This window comes from Ranitomeya imitator, chromosome 2 (genome assembly GCF_032444005.1).
Source record: "Ranitomeya imitator isolate aRanImi1 chromosome 2, aRanImi1.pri, whole genome shotgun sequence".
In the NCBI taxonomy this organism is placed as follows: domain Eukaryota; kingdom Metazoa; phylum Chordata; class Amphibia; order Anura; family Dendrobatidae; genus Ranitomeya; species Ranitomeya imitator.
The window spans coordinates 717262956-717281917 of record NC_091283.1 but is presented as its reverse complement, the minus strand read 5'-3'; the positions used below and the strand labels follow the sequence as shown (position 1 = coordinate 717281917).

Below are 18962 nucleotides of genomic sequence, written 5' to 3'. Positions count from 1 at the left end.
CTTCTATCTTTAGGGGTAGTTAGCTCTTAGGCTGTGACGAGATGCCTAGGGAGAGTTAGGAGCATTCCACGGCTACTTGTAGTGTTGTGTTGAGCTTAGGGACTGCGGTCAGTACAGTTACCACTTCCTTCAGAGCTCGTTCCATGTTGCTCCTAGACCACCGTATCATAACATGTTTGGTTGCCCCTGGTTCCTTCTGAAGGAGAATAACCTATATTCCTCTTCACAGTTCCGGTTTGGAACTTGCAGCTCTCTGGCACCCCCTTACCCTCAGGTCAGACTAGAGACTGCACCTAGGGTAATTAGTCGCCAGAAAGGCTGCCTGCTATGTACTGGCTATTGGGCACACTGCAGCGAGGGCGATATAACTACTCCCACACAGGCGGGAACAATAATTATCAACGCTGCCATCGCTGCAAAGATTCCTAATCGCACAGAACAAAGTATGCTGCCACCAACTCCGATTAACGGGTCCGGAGCCAACCCAAATCAGTAGCGCAATTCACTTCAGAGGACACAGTTCATTATAGAGCAGAAGAGACAAGCTAGCAATTAAATATTTTACTCCATGAAAAAATAGGCAGTGTTTACAAAGTATAAAAAGATATTAGAAAGGAGACAATTCATATATACCGTATTTTCTGGCATATAAGACAACCCCCAACTTTTCCATATAAAATATGGAGTTTGGGATATATTCGCTGTATAAGACGAGGGTCATCTTATACGCCCAGTCATCTTATACAGCATGTGCGGTGCGGATGGTTCCCAGGGTCTGGAGGAGAGGAGACTCTCCTTCAGGCCCTGGGATCCATATTCATGTAAAAAAAGAATAAAAATAAAAAATAAGGGATATACTTACCCTCTGACGGCCCGCGGCTCTCAGTGGCGCAAGCGGCGACCTCCGTTCCTAAGGATGCATTTAACGAAGGACCTTTAATGACATCGCGGTCGCGTGACTGGTCGGGTGACCGTGACGTCACCGAAGGTCCTTCGCTCAATGCATCCTTAGGATCGGAGGCCGGCCCTTGCACCGATGAGAGCCGCGGGCTGTCGAAGGGTAAGTATATCCCATATTTTTTATTTTTATTCTTTTGTTTTACATGAATATGGATCCCAGGGCCTGAAGGAGAGTCTCCTCTCCTTTAGATCCTGGGAACCATACAGGACCGCTCCCTGCACATGCCGTACCCGGCATAGAAGACGACCCCCGACTTTTGAGATGCTTTGCAGGGGTTAAAAAGTCGTCTTATACGCCGGAAAATACGGTACATTACAGATTACAAAATAAAAAAGGATTAACGTTGAAAAGAGAACTTACAGGTTATGTCATGGTATCATCTTGGCTGGCACTGTGGCTTAGGCTACTTTCACATTAGCGTCGGGCTCGGCCCGTCGCAGAGCGTCGGGCCCAGGTACCGAAGCATGCTGTGGAAGCGCCGCACAACGGGGGCAGCAGGTGCATTTTTTCCACGCATCCGCTGCCCCATTGTGAGTTGCGAGGAGGAGGGGGCGGAGTTTCAGGCACGAATGCGCGGCCGAAAATGGCGGACACAGCGCACAAAAAAGTTACATTGAACTTTTTTTGTGCCGGCGGTCCGCCACAACACGGCACAACCGTCGCACGACTGTTGCGACGTGTGGCAATACGTCGGTAATGTTAGTCTATGGGGAAAAACGCATCCTGCAGACAACTTTGCAGAATGCGTTTTTTCTCCAAAACGATGCTAGTGTGAAAGGAGCCTTAGGAGGATAAATACATCCAGATGCATGGAACAGCTTTGCCAAGCTGTGTTAGATCGCTTCCCGGCCAAGACTGAAGGCTGGTCTAAGTATAGTGATTTATACTTCTGAGCTTGTGACATCACTAAAGGGCTGGTTAATGATATGCACTGATCGGCCAGTTCTTTACCTTATTCCAAGGTCTCAGACAAAGGCATTCCTGAGTGAGAGGGGAGGGACAACGGGTGGCTTTGCCGGATTGGTCACCTGCAGTTTAAAGCCACACCCTGCCCACCATTAGTATCAGGTTGCCCAGTCTCTATCATAGGCTTTGTTTCGGGAAGGAGTGAAGCTGAGGGGTGGGGGGAAGAGAAAGGGGTCGCAGCTGCATTGTGAGTCTGTGTAGTTAGCCATGTCCTTCTGAAACTACACTCACAATAAGACATTTTTTGGCATTATCGTGACAGCAGCACAGGGCCATATAAATTCTTCAATGACGCTGGCAGGCTCGTCGTACATTACGGCCGTATAGAGAGGGGAGGGAGAAAGAGTGGCTTAGAATTCCAGCCTTGTGCGGGCAGGCAGAGGAAATTGCAGCTCAGAGTGCTGTATGTGTAATTGAAGTAATCAGGACTTCTTCCTATTTCCTGACATATGCACTGTGGTATCAGTGGCTCAAAGGCATTCAACCCCTTAAAAACATCATTTACTTATTAATATCTGTAAAAAAGGGACGTTTGCCCACTTTGATGCCAGATGTGGTGCCCAGAACCCATTTGAGCCAGGCTGGAGGGACCTGGGTTTGATGCAGGGCATCACTTTCTGTGTATTGTAAGTGTGATATCAGTGGCCCAAAGGCATTTAACCCCTTAAAAACATCAGCTACTTATTCAAATGGCCAAAATTGACTGCCCACTTTGATGCCAGTTCTGATGCCCAGAACCCATTTGGGCCAGGCTGAAGGGACCTGGGTTTCATGCAGGGCATCACTATCTGTGTATTTTACGTGTCGTATCAGTGGCCCAAAGGCATTTAACCCCTTAAAAACATCAGTTACTTATTCAAATCTGTGAAAATGGGCTGTTTGCCCACTTTGATGCCAGTTCTGGTGCCCAGAACCCATTTGGGCCAGGCTGAAGGGACCTGGGTTTGATGCAGGGCATCACTATCTGTGTATTTTACGTGTCGTATCAGTGGCCCAAAGGCATTTAACCCTTTAAAAACATCAGTTACTTATTCAAATCTGTGAAAATGGGCTGCTTGCCCACTTTGATGCCAGTTCTGGTGCCCAGAACCCATTTGGGCCAGGCTGAAGGGACCTGGGTTTGATGCAGGGCATCACTGTGTATTTTACGTGTCGTATCAGTGGCCCAAAGGCATTTAACCCCTTAAAAACATCAGCTACTTATTCAAATGGCCAAAATTGACTGTCTGCCCACTTTGATGCCAGTTCTGATGCCCTGAACCCATTTGGGCCAGGCTGGAAAAAACTGGTTTTGATGTGGGGCTCCCTGTTCTATATGTCTGCAGTGTGAGATCAGTGGCCCAAAGGCATTTAACCCTTTCTTCAGCGCTCTTTGGTGCCAACTTTGATGCCCATTTTTGTGCCAGTTTTATGGTTTTTGTAGCCTTTTTTAAGTGTATTCACATCAGGGCTCCTCGCTGCATTGTCTTTTATTATTGTGATGATCATTTTTTGTTGTTAAACCTATAAAAAACAGAAAAGAAAAAATTGCCGAATAAGAAACTGACGAATAAGAAACCAACTTCAGCTTCGTCATTAGCACTAGGTAGAAAAAAAAATCCCCGAACATTTGGGAGCAGCGAGAATAAGGAGCGCAGGCCCACCCCCGCCCTGGGGCCTCTGCCACCATGACAGTGTCCTCTGTAGAAGGGGGGACGGAGGAGAGAGTGGCCATAACAGGCCGCACTCTATCGTGTATAAAGCGGGTCAATGTGAACTCTCTAGGAAAACTGAGCGCATTCTCTGTGCAGCCTGTACAGTGTCCATGGAGGTGGCTGCCCCTAGTCACACTGCTGCAGGACCTGTTACTAGAGCACCTAGTGTTCCCCTGTTTGCGGCCTCCTGCGGGGCTTGCGCTGTGACTACGTCCTCTGTGGCCGCTCAGCAGTGGGGAGCAGGAGCCCTGTCGGCCCTCACTGTCCCCCTTAGCAGCTGCGCACAGGAGACCTGAGGACGTGACTAAGTCCTTACTGCTAGTGGCGGCCTCCAGACTCCCACGCCACGCCCACTTGTGACGTCATCGGGCTCAGTTAGTGTTGGCCTTCAGTCCCACTGGCGGTGACGTCAGCGGACGCTACATTACTGAAGGCCTCCAGTCTGCCACGCTCCGCCCACTAGGAGAGACGTCACCGGTAGGTTTTAAACAGCTGATAGGCCGGTGTGCAATTGTTCTTATCTGCCGGTGACCGGGAGCTGAGGAGAGAGCCAGGTACCGCCGGGACTGTGTGACTGTGGCCGCTTCCATTATCTGCATAGAATAGGACATTGCCCCGTGGAAGGACAACACTGTACCGCTACAGGCCTCTGTGTGTCCACTATACTGTGTGAGGTAGTGGGGGCGCTGCTGGGAGTTGTAGTGTCTGCACAGCTGGACAGGCCATGTCTATTACTGATCCCCTGCACTGTCTGGGGCTGCTGGGAGTTGTAGTGTCTGCACAGCTGGACCGGTCACATCTATTACTGATCCCCTGCACTGTCTGGGGCTGCTGGGAGTTGTAGTGTCTGCACAGCTGGACAGGCCATGTCTATTACTGATCCCCTGCACTGTCTGGGGCTGCTGGGAGTTGTAGTGTCTGCACAGCTGGACCGGTCACATCTATTACTGATCCCCTGCACTGTCTGGGGCTGCTGGGAGTTGTAGTGTCTGCACAGCTGGACCGGTCACATCTATTACTGATCCCCTGCACTGTCTGGCGCTGCTGGGAGTTGTAGTGTCTGCACAGCTGGACCGGTCACATCTATTACTGATCCCCTGCACTGTCTGGGGCTGCTGGGAGTTGTAGTGTCTGCACAGCTGGACAGGCCATGTCTATTACTGATCCCCTGCACTGTCTGGGGCTGCTGGGAGTTGTAGTGTCTGCACAGCTGGACCGGTCACATCTATTACTGATCCCCTGCACTGTCTGGGGCTGCTGGGAGTTGTAGTGTCTGCACAGCTGGACCGGTCACATCTATTACTGATCCCCTGCACTGTCTGGCGCTGCTGGGAGTTGTAGTGTCTGCACAGCTGGGAAGGTGATATTTATTACTGATCCCCGGCACTGTCTGGGGCTGCTGGGAGTTGTAGTGTCAGCACAGCTGGACAGGTCATGTCTATTACTGATCCCCTGCACTGTCTGGCGCTGCTGGGAGTTGTAGTGTCTGCACAGCTGGGAAGGTGATATTTATTACTGATCCCCTGCACTGTCTGGGGCTGCTGGGAGTTGTAGTGTCAGCACAGCTGGACAGGCCATGTCTATTACTGATCCCCTGCACTGTCTGGGGCTGCTGGGAGTTGTAGTGTCTGCACAGCTGGGAAGGTGATATTTATTACTGATCCCCTGCACTGTCTGGGGCTGCTGGGAGTTGTAGTGTCAGCACAGCTGGACAGGCCATGTCTATTACTGATCCCCTGCACTGTCTGGGGCTGCTGGGAGTTGTAGTGTCTGCACAGCTGGACAGGTCATGTCTATTACTGATCCCCTGCACTGTGTGTGGCTGCTGGGAGTTGTAGTGTCTGTACAGCTGGACAGGTCATGTCTATTACTGATCCCCTGCACTGTCTGGGGCTGCTGGGAGTTGTAGTGTCTGCACAGCTGGACAGGCCATGTCTATTACTGATCCCCTGCACTGTCTGGGGCTGCTGGGAGTTGTAGTGTCACCACAGCTGGACAGGTCATGTCTATTACTGATCCCCTGCACTGTCTGGGGCTGCTGGGAGTTGTAGTGTCTGCACAGCTGGGAAGGTGATATTTATTACTGATCCACTGCACTGTCCGGGGCTGCTGGGAGTTGTAGTCGGTTGGAGACCACTGATGGGTAGCCTTTATTTATACACCAATGCTGATGATGTATTTTTGGTAGGGGATTCACATCCTAAAAACTAAATTCAAGGACTTTTTTTTTTTTGCTTGTGTGAAATAAGGTAAAGGTTCACTTTGTGATTGTCCCAGACCCTGTCCTTTTAGTGAGTGTTGTCTGGCAGCCATCCTCAGCTATAGTGGCCACTGGCTCCTGCCCCCTATAGTCTCCTGTGCTAGTGTTACCGCTGTGCCCAGGGTTCCACCACAGAGCTGCTGGTCTGATAACACAATGAATGTGTACTTCCTGCTAATTTTTGGCTTTCTTAGCAGCAGTCTGGAGTGTCTCATTTTTGTTCTCTGACCCAGAACTTCCTAGTAATACCAGTTCTTTGAGTCTGGCCCTGACGTGCTGCGCCCTCCCGAGCCTTGCGCCCTCCCGAGCCTTGCGCCCTCCCGAGCCTTGCGCCCTCCGGAGCCTTGCGCCCTCCCGAGTCTTGCGCCCTCCGGAGCCTTGCGCCCTCCGGAGCCTTGCGCCCTCCGGAGCCTTGCGCCCTCCGGAGCCTTGCGCCCTCCGGAGCCTTGCGCCCTCCCGAGCCTTGCGCCCTCCGGAGCCTTGCGCCCTCCCGAGCCTTGCGCCCTCCCGCCATGTCGCTCTGTGAAGCCCTGCGTCTTCTGTAGCATTGCATAATTATGGAGATTTAATTCCAAGACCCCCAGGAAACAATAGCGGCGATTGTGTGGATGGATTGGCTGCCACCCAACCTTCTAATAAACTAATAAAGCCTGTAGAATAAATGTCCCCATGTAGCTTGTTGCCTAGGAGACCGGCCACCTCTGCTAGTCAGCAGAGCTCGCACAGGGAATACAAGCTCTTCTCTGTTAAGCTTGTGAGCACACTGTTACCTCCTAACCGCTGTAGTGCAGTGCTTACAAGGTAGGCAGGAGCGGTGGTCGGTCTCCCAGGCAATGAGCTGTAAAGAAAAGTCTTAAAATCTCAGGAATGGAGGCAAAGTTTCACAAGCAAGACATGACTTCTGAAGTGGCTTTTTTTACAATCTCTATCTAATGATATCCATCTATAAAGATGGGAGTAACCCTTATTATTGTCTGTTGTTTCTTGATATTGAATATTATATTTAATGTGGATATCGCTGAGTCTGCTTTCTGGACAGAGCCGCCTGCAACAACTTATCACTGTTTGCCCTCTGTACTTCTAGAAATGCCAAAAGAAATGGATGTGGACCAAGATCTCCATTCCTGTGCCCGAGATCCACTATCAAAATGCCTCCAAGCCCGGAAAGAATTGGAAACTGCTATTCAGGCACTCTTAAAGGCAGAGCAGCAAGTTAAAGACAATGGCAGAGAGGTACGGCCTGTATTGTGGGCTGATGGGCATTGCTCACCTGCCCTGCCCATGTGCATCTGTCTCGTTGAATACACTCATAGTGATGTGATATTCACGGCATATAATGACATCTGTATAATATATATGGTGGAGGAATCCAGAAGTACTGTAGATGTTTGCTAGTAGAGGCTCACGGCGTTCTCCACTTTGTGTTATGGAGAATGACCAGTAGTGAATGGTCTCCGGGGCAGCAGCTTCTTACTCTGCAGGGGTTACCTATATGCCACATATTATGGAACACCCTCGTAGTGTCATAGCACATATTGTACTGGCAACAAGTATTCAGACTGTCCTAGGATCACTCCGTCCACTTTACACTTTCTACAGTAAAATATAGAAAGAAACTGTCTGAATATGAGGATGTATATGTGTGTGTATATATAATCTATGCACACTTCCTCTCCCTGTGGTTTTTTTTTTTTTTTTTTAAATAATAGATATCAGTATTGTCTTTTTTCCGCTGGCACTTTGGTTTCTGTGGATATACTAAATATTTGAGAAGTTTGGATTTGGCTGTAGGCGCTGGGTAGTGCTGTAGGCGCTGGGAATGACGGCCTCTTGAGTCACAGTTTATTAATTTTCTGAGATCATTGTATTTCCCATATGCCATTATACAGCCGCCATAGTATTGCTCTTCATCACTATATTGTCTGACCTCGTCTGCTTACTTGTAAATGGGTTGTCCACTACTAGGACAACCCCTTCTTAAAGGAAATGTCCAGCCCTACTAAAATAATACCACCTATGCTCTCCTTCCGTGCTGATGCTGTGGCCCTGGGGCTGCGATGCAGTGGACTGACATGTGATGCCCAGCGCCCAATCAGAGCTGGCGTCCCTTCTCCGCCTTCAGACAAACTGAACATGAAGAGGAAGTCCGGGATCAGCTGCAGCTCTGACTTCCTCTTCATGTTTCATTTGTCCGAAGGCGGAGACAGTGACGCCAGTGCTGATTGGGCGCCGGGCATCATGTGTCGTTTTACCGCACCGCATCTCCGGAGAGCGAGTGCCGTCTGCGGGAACAGCGACCTCACGGGAGGGGAGTATTGGCTTTATTATTTTCTTGGGACCGAACATTTAGTTTTAGAAGGGGCTGTCCTAGATGTTGATAACCCCTTTAATCATAATGGACCCTTCCAGATTCTAGGAGCACCGCCTGATGGCTTCATTCTGTTCTCGTGATTCCACACTGTAGCCTCGGGGCCTGCGGAGCGCCATGTGCGGACGGGTCTATCTGCCGTCTGCTCATCTGTCGCAGTGATGGGCTGGGTGATGGCGAGGTTCTGTATTCCCTAGGGTAGCCCTGGAAGCTGTCACGTGTATGTCCCCAGCCGCCTTTTCTGCATTCTGGATTTTCGTTTCCTATGGTGGATCCATTAGTAAACCCCACTTGATTTCCGTTTGATGTCTTCAGGTGAAGGCTGAGATCCAGTCTTGTATCAGTCGCCACCTTGAATGTCTGCGCAGCCGTGAGATCTGGCTTCTGGAGCAGGCTGATCTAATACAGCAACTGAAAGAAGAGGCGCTGCAGCAGCAAAGTCAGCAGCTCTACTGGGTAAGGTTGCCTGTGGAATTCTGCTGAATTTTGGACTAGCGGGGTCCCGGCATATGGTAAAGCGCAGCTGCCTTCTGGTCATTCAGTGGTGCAGTTACAGAATGTGGAATGATCTGTAATTTATCTTAAAGGGGTCGGTGACCTTATTTATTGTGATTTTGTGCTACTTACTAATATATATATACGTCTTCCAGCTTCTCCTCCTACACTTGGTGCCGCACAGCGCTCCTGTGTACGGGCACGTGACCAGACCTGCCTCCAACTAAAAACATTTCATGTGAAAAAAGTGGGCTTTAATTAAAATAATGCGTGCAGCCCCTTCACCTTTCACATTGTAGCGTCCAAGCACACGGCGTTCTGCCTTGTAAGATTGTCTGCACTCTATGCTGCCAGCTCTTGGGATGCTGATGTGTTACTCTGTTATGTCTGTTTGTACACGTCCCCTCTGTAAAGTGCTGTGGGATATGTTGGCGCTATAGAAAGAAATGATTTCCTGCGATCCCGCGCCAGACTAGATTCTCATCCTCGTCTCTGCATAGAACACTGAGCAGCGGATGAGAACCTAGTCAGCACATGACCAGAAAAGTATACAGGTGACGCAGCGATCGCTTCAAGTCATGTGCAGCCGAGTCCTGACAGTGGTAATGTTACACGCTACTAGATTCGGCAAGCTTCACTACTTGCTAAAATCCCTCCAAGACTGGATGACCCCTTTAATTCTGCTGATACAAGGGATCGAACAAATTGGCTTTGTCATGTTTTATTTTTTAATTCTGCTGATTAATTTGCTTTTCTTTTCCATTGTTGATTGCACGTTTTATATCTGTATTGCTTTCCAGCTTTTGGGACAGTTCAATTGTCTGATTCACCAGCTAGAAACCCCCCACAGCAATGATCTTGCCAATCAAATCACTGTTTGCCTGGAGAGGTAGGTGACCTGAGTAATACCCAATTCTCCTGTCACTCTTACATTATTGGCTTTTTAGGTTTTCTGCTTAAACCATAAATTATCAGGTTATAATGAATGAAAAATCCACCATTGGCATAATTAGAGGTCCTAACCGTTGTCCATATGTGAAGCTGTGCCATTTATGCATCGTGTATAGCAGCACTACGTGCAGACCGTATATATGGGGGGTTTATTCCTCGTGTATAGCAGCATTACGTGCAGACTGTATATATATATGGGAGGTTTATTCCTCGTGTATAGCAGCACTACGTGCAGACCGTATATATGGGAGGTTTATTCCTCGTCGTGTATAGCAGCATTACGTGCAGACTGTATATATGGGAGGTTTATTCCTCGTGTATAGCAGTACTACGTGCAAACTATATATGGGAGGTTTATTCCTGGGGTATAGCAGCACTACGTGCAGACTGTATATATGGGAGGTTTATTCCTCGTGTATAGCAGTACTATGTGCAAACTATATATGGGAGGTTTATTCCTTGTGTATAGCAGCATTACGTGCAGACTGTATATATGGGAGGTTTATTCCTCGTGTATAGCAGTACTATGTGCAAACTATATATGGGAGGTTTATTCCTGGGGTATAGCAGCACTACGTGCAGACTGTATATATGGGAGGTTTATTCCTCGTGTATAGCAGCACTACGTGCAGACTGTATATATGGGAGGTTTATTCCTTGTGTATAGCAGCATTACGTGCAGACCGTATATATGGGAGGTTTATTCCTCATGTATAGCGGCATTACGTGCAAACTGTGTATATATGAGAGGTTTATTCCTCGTGTATAGCAGTACTACGTGCAAACTATATATGGGAGGTTTATTCCTGGGGTATAGCAGCACTACGTGCAGACTGTATATATGGGAGGTTTATTCCTCGTGTATAGCAGCACTACGTGCAGACTGTATATATGGGAGGTTTATTCCTTGTGTATAGCAGCATTACGTGCAGACCGTATATATGGGAGGTTTATTCCTCATGTATAGCGGCATTACGTGCAAACTGTGTATATATGAGAGGTTTATTCCTCGTGTATAGCAGTACTACGTGCAAACTATATATGGGAGGTTTATTCCTGGGGTATAGCAGCACTACGTGCAGACTGTATATATGGGAGGTTTATTCCTCGTGTATAGCAGCACTACGTGCAGACTGTATATATGGGAGGTTTATTCCTTGTGTATAGCAGCATTACGTGCAGACTGTATATATGGGAGGTTTATTCCTCGTGTATAGCAGTACTATGTGCAAACTATATATGGGAGGTTTATTCCTGGGGTATAGCAGCACTACGTGCAGACTGTATATATGGGAGGTTTATTCCTTGTGTATAGCAGCATTACGTGCAGACCGTATATATGGGAGGTTTATTCCTCATGTATAGCGGCATTACGTGCAAACTGTGTATATATGAGAGGTTTACTTTCTCAGCACAATCTTTCTCCAGGCTGGGCAGTCTCGCCTTGAGACCTGAGGAATCTTCCGCCATGCAGTTTGAGGCAGATGTATCCTCGCTAAGAAAGGCGATCATGTCATTTGGATCGATCATTACTGCGGTAAGTGGATGTTGTATCCTCCGTATATAATTAACCATGATTATTCTGGAGCTTCTGTAGTCCTGATCACTAAGGAAACGACGGCCAGTATTGAAAATGAGCATAATTTTACATTTTATTTTGTAGCACTGTGAAGAAATGGCAGAACATGTCAGCACCGCGCCGTGCAGCTTTGTCTCCCAGAATCCCTGGCTTCTCAACCACTGCTATGTCGCTGACATCGATCAGGTACTTTCAGTTGAGACTTCTCTTCTGTAAGGAAGGTGTGAGATGACATGCCCTAGAGCAGTGTTCCCCAAGTCCGGTCCTCAAGAGCCACCAACAGGTCATGTTTTCAGGATTTCCTGAGTATTGCACAGGTGATAATTGCATCACCTGCACAGGCAAGAATTCCATCACCTGTGCAATACTCAGGAAATCCTGAAAACATGACCTGTTGGTGGCTCTTGAGGACCGGACTTGGGGAACACTGCCCTAGAATCTGCAGGATCTGCTACTGGACAGCCCCGAATAATGGGCCCTGTACTCTGCTCTGAGGGATCCGTATCGGGTGGGTAGTCACATGATGGCTGCAGCCAGTCAGTGGCTGCTGATTGGCGGCAGCAATCAACTTTAGTTGGTACACACAACTGTGGACAGTGAACAAACCCCTTTAAAGAACATACCTAATTCTCTTGCAGGTAAGCCATTTAAAGGGAAAATATCCCCAGGTTTTTCCTGGTGCAGAGACCCCATTTCCAGCAATGTGCAAAAATAACTTTAATAAAATCACGGTTTTCTTTGCTGCTGCTATATTAGTTGTCTGAATGCTGAGCTGTGCATAACCCCGCCCCCACCAGTGATTGTCAGCTTTCTGCCTATGCACAGTGTACACAGAACACTGCTAACCAATGGTAGTCCTCGAGTGATCTGCTCCTAATTTACCAAAAACTGCAGCAAGTAACACATCAGTGGAAGAATAACTACATTATTCTGCTTTCAGTTTAGGTGGCAAAAACCTGATGACAGATTCCAGTTATCAAGAATAGAAAGCTCTAAAAATGGCCATTTTTTATTTAAAATCCAGATGTAAGAATAAGATTTTGGGAACTCCCACTGCGTACATTACATCCCAGCATTTCTGGACCGGCTGTGCTTTGTCAGTGAATAACCAGGTGTAGGTGAGCTGCGGCAGTGAACCTTCTACCCATTTTATTTTGGCAGAAGCCTCCCTCTGTGTTTGTGAACACTCCTCTGTCAGACTGGCTCCTGGAAGGCCAAGCGAGTACTGTCCGCCAGTGTCCTGCCCTGCAAATCCTCCGCTATTCTCAGCAAGACTGGCTGTTAAAGAGCCCTCTCTCTGAGCCCACCTCGGTATGTAGTTGTGACCCTCAGATTAGTAATGTGACAACTTGCATGATGCAGCCAGACCATGTAGTCGCCTTTCCCTAACAATTGCTCTACCTACGTATTTGTTTTTTAGACCTCGGATGGCCCTAATCTTCCCACATTTAATATGGAGCAAATCTGGGGGAAGTTGGGGGAATTGCATAACTGGCTGCTACAATCGCAGAGCAAGGACGATGCTCCCGAGAAGACTGAAGTCCGCTCCCGAGACAGCTCTATTTCAAGTTCCTCGTTCTCTTTTGAAAAGGTAGAGGACCTTGATTTTGAGCTTCCCAATGATGAAGAGATGGATCTGTCAGATTGGCTCATTTCCCCTGCACACACTGAGCAGTCCGACGTTGTGGACAAGTGGAGATTTGTATTCCAGCCATTTGTGCAGGACTACAGCATCACTGACTGGCTCCATAGAGTGGAGTCCTGCGGTAATCGCTGCGGTGGGAAAGTTGCCGCTCTGGAAATAGAAAATCTAGGGAACCTCAAGTGCCTCAATGAACAGCATGGCGGAAAGAAGACCTCCGATTCTGGAAATGAGACATGGCTCCTGCAGCAGGGTCAGCCCCACTTTAGGATGGAAGGCATCTGTAAAGCTAATGAGCCCTGCGCTGCCTTCTCAGAATGTGTCTGTGATGAAAGCTGTGAAAAAGAGGCTCTTCGGAAGTGGCTCCTGAAGAAAGAGGGAAAGGATAAGAACGGCATCCCTTTAAATCGTGAGCACAAGTCTAATATCCGAGAATGTGAAAAGCCAAAGCCTTCTAATGACATGTGGCTACATCCCTCCAGAGAAGACCCTGAAGATCAAAGCTGCACCAAGGAGGCAGAAGAATGTGAACCCTTCCTTAGGCATTTTAAATCTTTGCTTGAAACTCCCTTAGACACCTGGGTTGTCAAGTTCATCCCGACAGAGAGGAAGATTGAGCAGGAAACAGCTGGCAGTAAATGTCCGACTTTATCTCCATTCCATATGCCTGCAGAGGCCGTCAGCTGGGTGTTGTCCTCCAAGAGCGCTGATAACAAGGAGGAGGCAGCAGATCCTGCACTGGAGGATAAGTGGCTTCTGCGCAAAAAAGCACATGTAAGTAATATGATAAGACTCCATAATCTCTGCAGATTAGTCTATTCAGCAAATGTCCCACACAAGGTCTGTGTACTGTAGTCAGATTCTACATAGTAATGGCTACCTTTCTTTATAGCACATGGCTGCTTTCAGGAACACTTAGTGGATTCTTCATAGACATCGAACAGCTATGAGGTTTTCTAGTTTGAAAAAAAGCCTCTCCTTGGTGCAGTTTGTCCTAAAACACAGTATTCTTTGCTCACCCTCCTAGGGTCTAGCACTGAGTATTCACCACTGCGGCCACGGTAATGTGCAGCGCTGGCGACACATGAAAAGCGCTGCAACCAGTCAGCCTCGCGCCTCTGTGCTTACTTGGCAAACTGGCTGAGCTCCATTATTGTCTGTACTGCTGTCAACAGTGGATGCCATGGTGGAGACTCCCTACTGGACCCAGGGAGGGTTAGTAAAGCACAGTTTGTATATTTTAAAGAAACCTGCACCAGTTGGGGATTGTCTGAAAATTTTCCAAATTACCTGAAGGAATGAACTCTATATACAGGTGTAAGCAAAATTGTTACTCCGCAGGTCTTCTCTGTTCTTGTTGTTTTTTTTTACCTGCAATTTGTTTCAATTGAAAAACTCTTATGCCCCTTTAGAAAGGAAGCTGTTACCTTGGATAATGCTATATATTTGCAGATTTAAGGTTAATCTGGAGGTAGGTAGCCTAAGAATGCTGCCCGTCCTCCTTACTGAAAACACTGCTACCGGGAGAATTAAAAAAAAATAAAAAATATTTCCTCTTGGGAGCCACCAGCTTTTGGTCATGGCGGCACAGAACAGCTACAGTTCCTGCCAGGGCGTGATATGAGTGGTGACTGCAGCCCTTCGGTGCTCACCCTAATAACTGAAAGCCAGCAGCATCCAGGAGGAGAGAAGTATATATTCTCCCAGTAGCTGCATTGGTGTGGTGGCTGGGCAGCATTGCAATACTACATACCTGCAGATGAACACCTCTTCTGCAAGAAAATTACAGGTTACAGGCTCCCTTTAAAAAAAAAAAAAAGAAAAAAAAAAAGAAACTTTAAACTAAAAGCGAGTCTACTTCTGCCATTGAGACATCGGGGTTGTAAATTCAGTTACCGATGAGACTGATTGTTATACTGCAGACAGACACCAGAACAATAAAAGCAATGCATGAACTGGGTCAAAAGTAGATGTAAAAGGCTGGGACTGCTGCTCACCCTTTGCTCTATCACATTGCTTCTGTTTGTAATCGTTAACCCTCCATAAAACAATCAGTGTTACCTAGAATGTACCCGTGACTTTGTGTGGTCCCAGCCTAGATATTACACAAAGCACGGTGTGACATTTACCGGTCATCTGAGTTGTACTGACATGAATCGGAGCCAGGGGCGTGACGGCCGCAGGTTTATAGTCTTTTTGGTTCTTCTCCCTCTCCAATGTTTCTGAGTAAGTTCTGCCTGGCTGCAGTAGTGCGCCCAGGCCCTGATTCATGCTGCCCAGACCGGTGCCGGGTTCCACAATGTAAATCCGCACTACACCGGCCGTTGCTTTCAGTACTGATGTGTAAATTTTGTGTGGTCGGTGACACTGTCTCCTTCTTCTCATGCAGGAGTATTATGGCCTTCCCAGTGTTTGTGACATTTTTGCCTGTATGAAACTTGCAGCAGATAAAGACCAGTGGCTGCACCGCACTCCTCTACAGGTAACCTCGTCTGGCCATGTCCCCAGTCACACACAGGGTGGGGCAGTGAGTACATTCTGGCCTGTGTTTACCATGCCTGTAGTTTTACAACATGAACATGGCTAAGGGTACCGTCTCACAATTTCGATCGCTACGACGGTACGATTCGTGACGTTCCAGCGATATCCCTACGATCTCGCTGTGTCTGACACGCAGCAGCGACCAGGGACCCCGCTGAGAATCGTACGTCGTAGCAGATCGTTTGAAACTTTATTTCGTCGCTGGATCTCCCGCTGACATAGCTAAATCGGCGTGTGTGACACCGATTCAGCGATGTCTTCACTGGTAACCAGGGTAAACATCGGGTTACTAAGCGCAGGGCCGCGCTTAGTAACCCGATGTTTACCCTGGTTACCATCGTTAAAGTAAAAAAAACAACCACTACATACTTACCTACCGCTGTCTGTCCCCGGCGCTCTGCTTCTCTGCTCTGGCTGTGAGCACAGCGGCCGGAAAGCAGAGTGGTGACGTCACCACTGTGCTTTCCGGCTGCCCGGCGCTCACAGCCAGAGCAGAGAAGCAGAGCGCCGGGGACAGACAGCGGTAGGTAAGTATGTAGTGGTTGTTTTTTTTACTTTAACGATGGTAACCAGGGTAAACATCGGGTTACTAAGCGCGGCCCCAAAAACTAGACTTATAAGGTTTTTCGTATGTTCACTTATAGTTAAAATTGCAAAGTTCTTGTAAAAAATCTCCACTCTCAATATGAGAAGAGCCTTTAGGTATTTTTTGTTACTCAGAGCTGAGAAAGCTCACCCCGCCCGCGCCACAAGTAACCCCGCCCGTGCCACAAGTAACCCCGCCCGTGCCACAAGTAACCCCGCCCGTGCCACAAGTAACCCCGCCCGTGCCACAAGTAACCCCGCCCGTGCCACAAGTAACCCCGCCCGTGCCACAAGTAACCCCGCCCGCGCCACAAGTAACCCCGCCCGCGCCACAAGTAACCCTGCCCGCACCAGGCTCTGTATATACAACAGTGGTAAGCAGTGAGGTGCTCATCACAGGGGACATTGCAGGATTAATGACCATGCTAATCTGTTAGTGATAATTCTTTCACAGTTAGTACGCACTTTGATAAGTGACCCCTCCATGACTTCTGTATTTCAGCCTCTGTCTCCTGCTGTCTTCAGATTACATAGTAAAAACCTGCTGACTGATTCACTGTAGCATAGCTACGTAATTATGTGAATTTCCTTGACTGTTGCCTGATTTTTATTTATTTTTTTGCAGATGTGAAGCACCTAGTGACTGTTGAACCACTGTAGAAACTTCACACCAGTGATGTCCGCAGAAATCGTCACAATTGTTCTTCCTATTTTTTTCCTCTTGTCATCACAAATGTTCCATTACCGATCATTAGCGAGTACGGAAACGTGACTATATGATCATAATCACGAGGAGAGTGTAGCGAAACCTTATGTGATCACCGATCATTACCTGACCAATCAGTGGTGCTCCAATATCTCTATATGGAGAGCGGTGCTCAAGTAGGGGATCCGGCCCAATCCTGATATAATCAAAAACACTTGGCACTCAGACGTAGTGATGAAAGAGAGAGTTCCATGTTATTTTGCATACATAAGCTGCGCATTTTCGGTCTATACCCAGACCTTCATCAGAAATAAGCAAAGATGGTACTGGTGTAGCCTTTCATACAAGACTCCACTATGTTCTCTGCTACACTTGAGAAAACAACAGATTCTTGGGTTGCATCTATATTTGCTACATGATCAAAGGTAACCTTTTTGACTCTGGTTTAGAGTGTAGATGGATTGTTTTCGGGGTCAAAACAGACAGACATAGTCCTTGATCTCCATCACCTCCAACCAGACTTCCTTCTATAGGAGGACGAATTCTCACAAAAACTTTTATGGCATAATCTTCAGGGCATGAATGATAAACGTGGTAAGATCAGAAGGGTCACCTTCCTCAAGCAAATATGGATGCAACTCAGGAATCTGTTTTCTCAAGTGTAGCAAAGAACATGGCCTGGGTATAGACCGAAAAATTACTTATGCAAAATAAAATGGAACTTTTTCTTTCATCACTAGCTCTTTGATTGCCAAGTTTTTTGGATAATATCTCTGGACGGATGGCCTCTGGATCGATTGCTTGTAATCTTATCCATTACCGCCATGGAGAGTAGACCTTGTCCTCCATTGGCAGCATTACCATTAGTTACCACCTGGCATAGTCCTACTTGCCGTGTGCTCGTCCGGGACACTAAAAACCATGCAGTACGCAGAAATGGGTTAAAGTTTGAGCCTAAAGGGAAATATCTTGGTGCTCTGCACTCATTTGGATGAAGTCATTGAAGCTAGGTGCCTAATTTGTAATGTTTTTTTTATTTTACTACTTTTTTTTAAAGGGAATCAATTGCCAGGGTTTTGCTGAGAGCAGCTTGATGTAGGGACAGAGAACATGATTCCAGCATTGTATCACTTGCTAGGCTGCTTGCGGCAGTTTTGAGAAAAATCCGTTTGATCTGCTGCAGATATACCAGTGCTGCCATTTCCTGAATAACCCCGCCCACACCACTGATTGGTAGCTTTCTGCCTACTCACAGTATATACAGAAAGCTTCCAGTGGTGGAGGTGTGGTTAGACTACCTGGCTGCAGGCTAACTAGTCCTCATCTCTCTATGATAAAACAAAGATTTTCTGTAAACTACAGAATGAAGCCCTGCAAGTGACATATTGCTGGAATCGGGGTCTCTGGTTAGGTGGCAAAAACCTGGTGACAGATTCCATTGAAATTGGGTTACTTTTCGCCACACTTCTTTTACATGCTAAGAGGGGAGCAGGAAAGATGCTGTCCTCAATCTCATATTGACGTTCATTTTGCACAGAATGATGGGACAGAGGCAATTTCTCTTAGATATTATATATATATGAAAGGTTGTGTTGACATTGCTTTCAAAAATGGCCATTTACAGAGGAATCTATGTATCTTTTGAATATGCTAAACCAGTTGTGGAAGCTTTTTTTTTTTACATTTTTTCAGTTTAACCCTTTTACCTTGAGTTGGAGCCTGCAGCATTGATGATTCCATCAGTAAGAAAATAATAAAGCACGTAATCGCCAACTGGCAGCTTGGCCTTTCCCTGCCATCGGCATAACTTTTATTATAAGGAATGTTAAGGTGCCATGATCTTACTGAAAGCTAACATTTCACTATAAATGACTAACTCTATACAAAAGTGTCCAACATGAAATTTTACTTTTACCATTTAATGTACCATTAAATAGTTACAGCAATATAGACTGCGTTTAGTGATTTATTTGCTGTGTGTCTTAAAAAGAGATGGGTGGCGGGTGCTAAAAACGTCCGTAAGGCTGTGTTCGCACTTTGCAGTCACACAGCAGCCCTCCATGATTAAGTGATTCTGCAAGGAAACGGAAGAAAGCGCAAATCTACTTTAAAGATCCAGCCAGAGATGAGAGGACTATGTATACAGGTGAGGCTGTCGGGCTATTCAGCGTCCTTCATTTAACAATATTTGTGGATCAGGGGACTTTACCCAAC

The 18962-nt window shown here is 47.2% G+C and overlaps 1 protein-coding gene across 6 annotated transcripts in view; it reads left to right on the top strand.

Moving 5' to 3' along the window:
- The window catches only part of NCOA4 (nuclear receptor coactivator 4), a 78317-nt gene extending 59621 nt beyond the window's left edge, over positions 1-18696 (top strand). For 2 of the 6 annotated variants that reach the window (XM_069753153.1, XM_069753156.1), the window contains 9 exons: positions 6966-7114; positions 8565-8705; positions 9545-9633; positions 11124-11232; positions 11359-11460; positions 12436-12585; positions 12695-13690; positions 15306-15398; positions 16668-18696. In XM_069753153.1, the coding sequence (XP_069609254.1) occupies positions 6968-7114; positions 8565-8705; positions 9545-9633; positions 11124-11232; positions 11359-11460; positions 12436-12585; positions 12695-13690; positions 15306-15398; positions 16668-16673 (1833 nt within the window). In that variant the 5' untranslated portion in view covers positions 6966-6967 and the 3' untranslated portion in view covers positions 16674-18696. Of the gene's footprint in view, positions 1-4078; positions 4296-6965; positions 7115-8564; positions 8706-9544; positions 9634-11123; positions 11233-11358; positions 11461-12435; positions 12586-12694; positions 13691-15305; positions 15399-16667 lie in introns of those variants that run through there. The other 4 variants (XM_069753158.1, XM_069753155.1, XM_069753159.1 and 1 more) reach the window with 4 other exon arrangements.
- Positions 18697-18962: the final 266 nt, after the last annotated feature.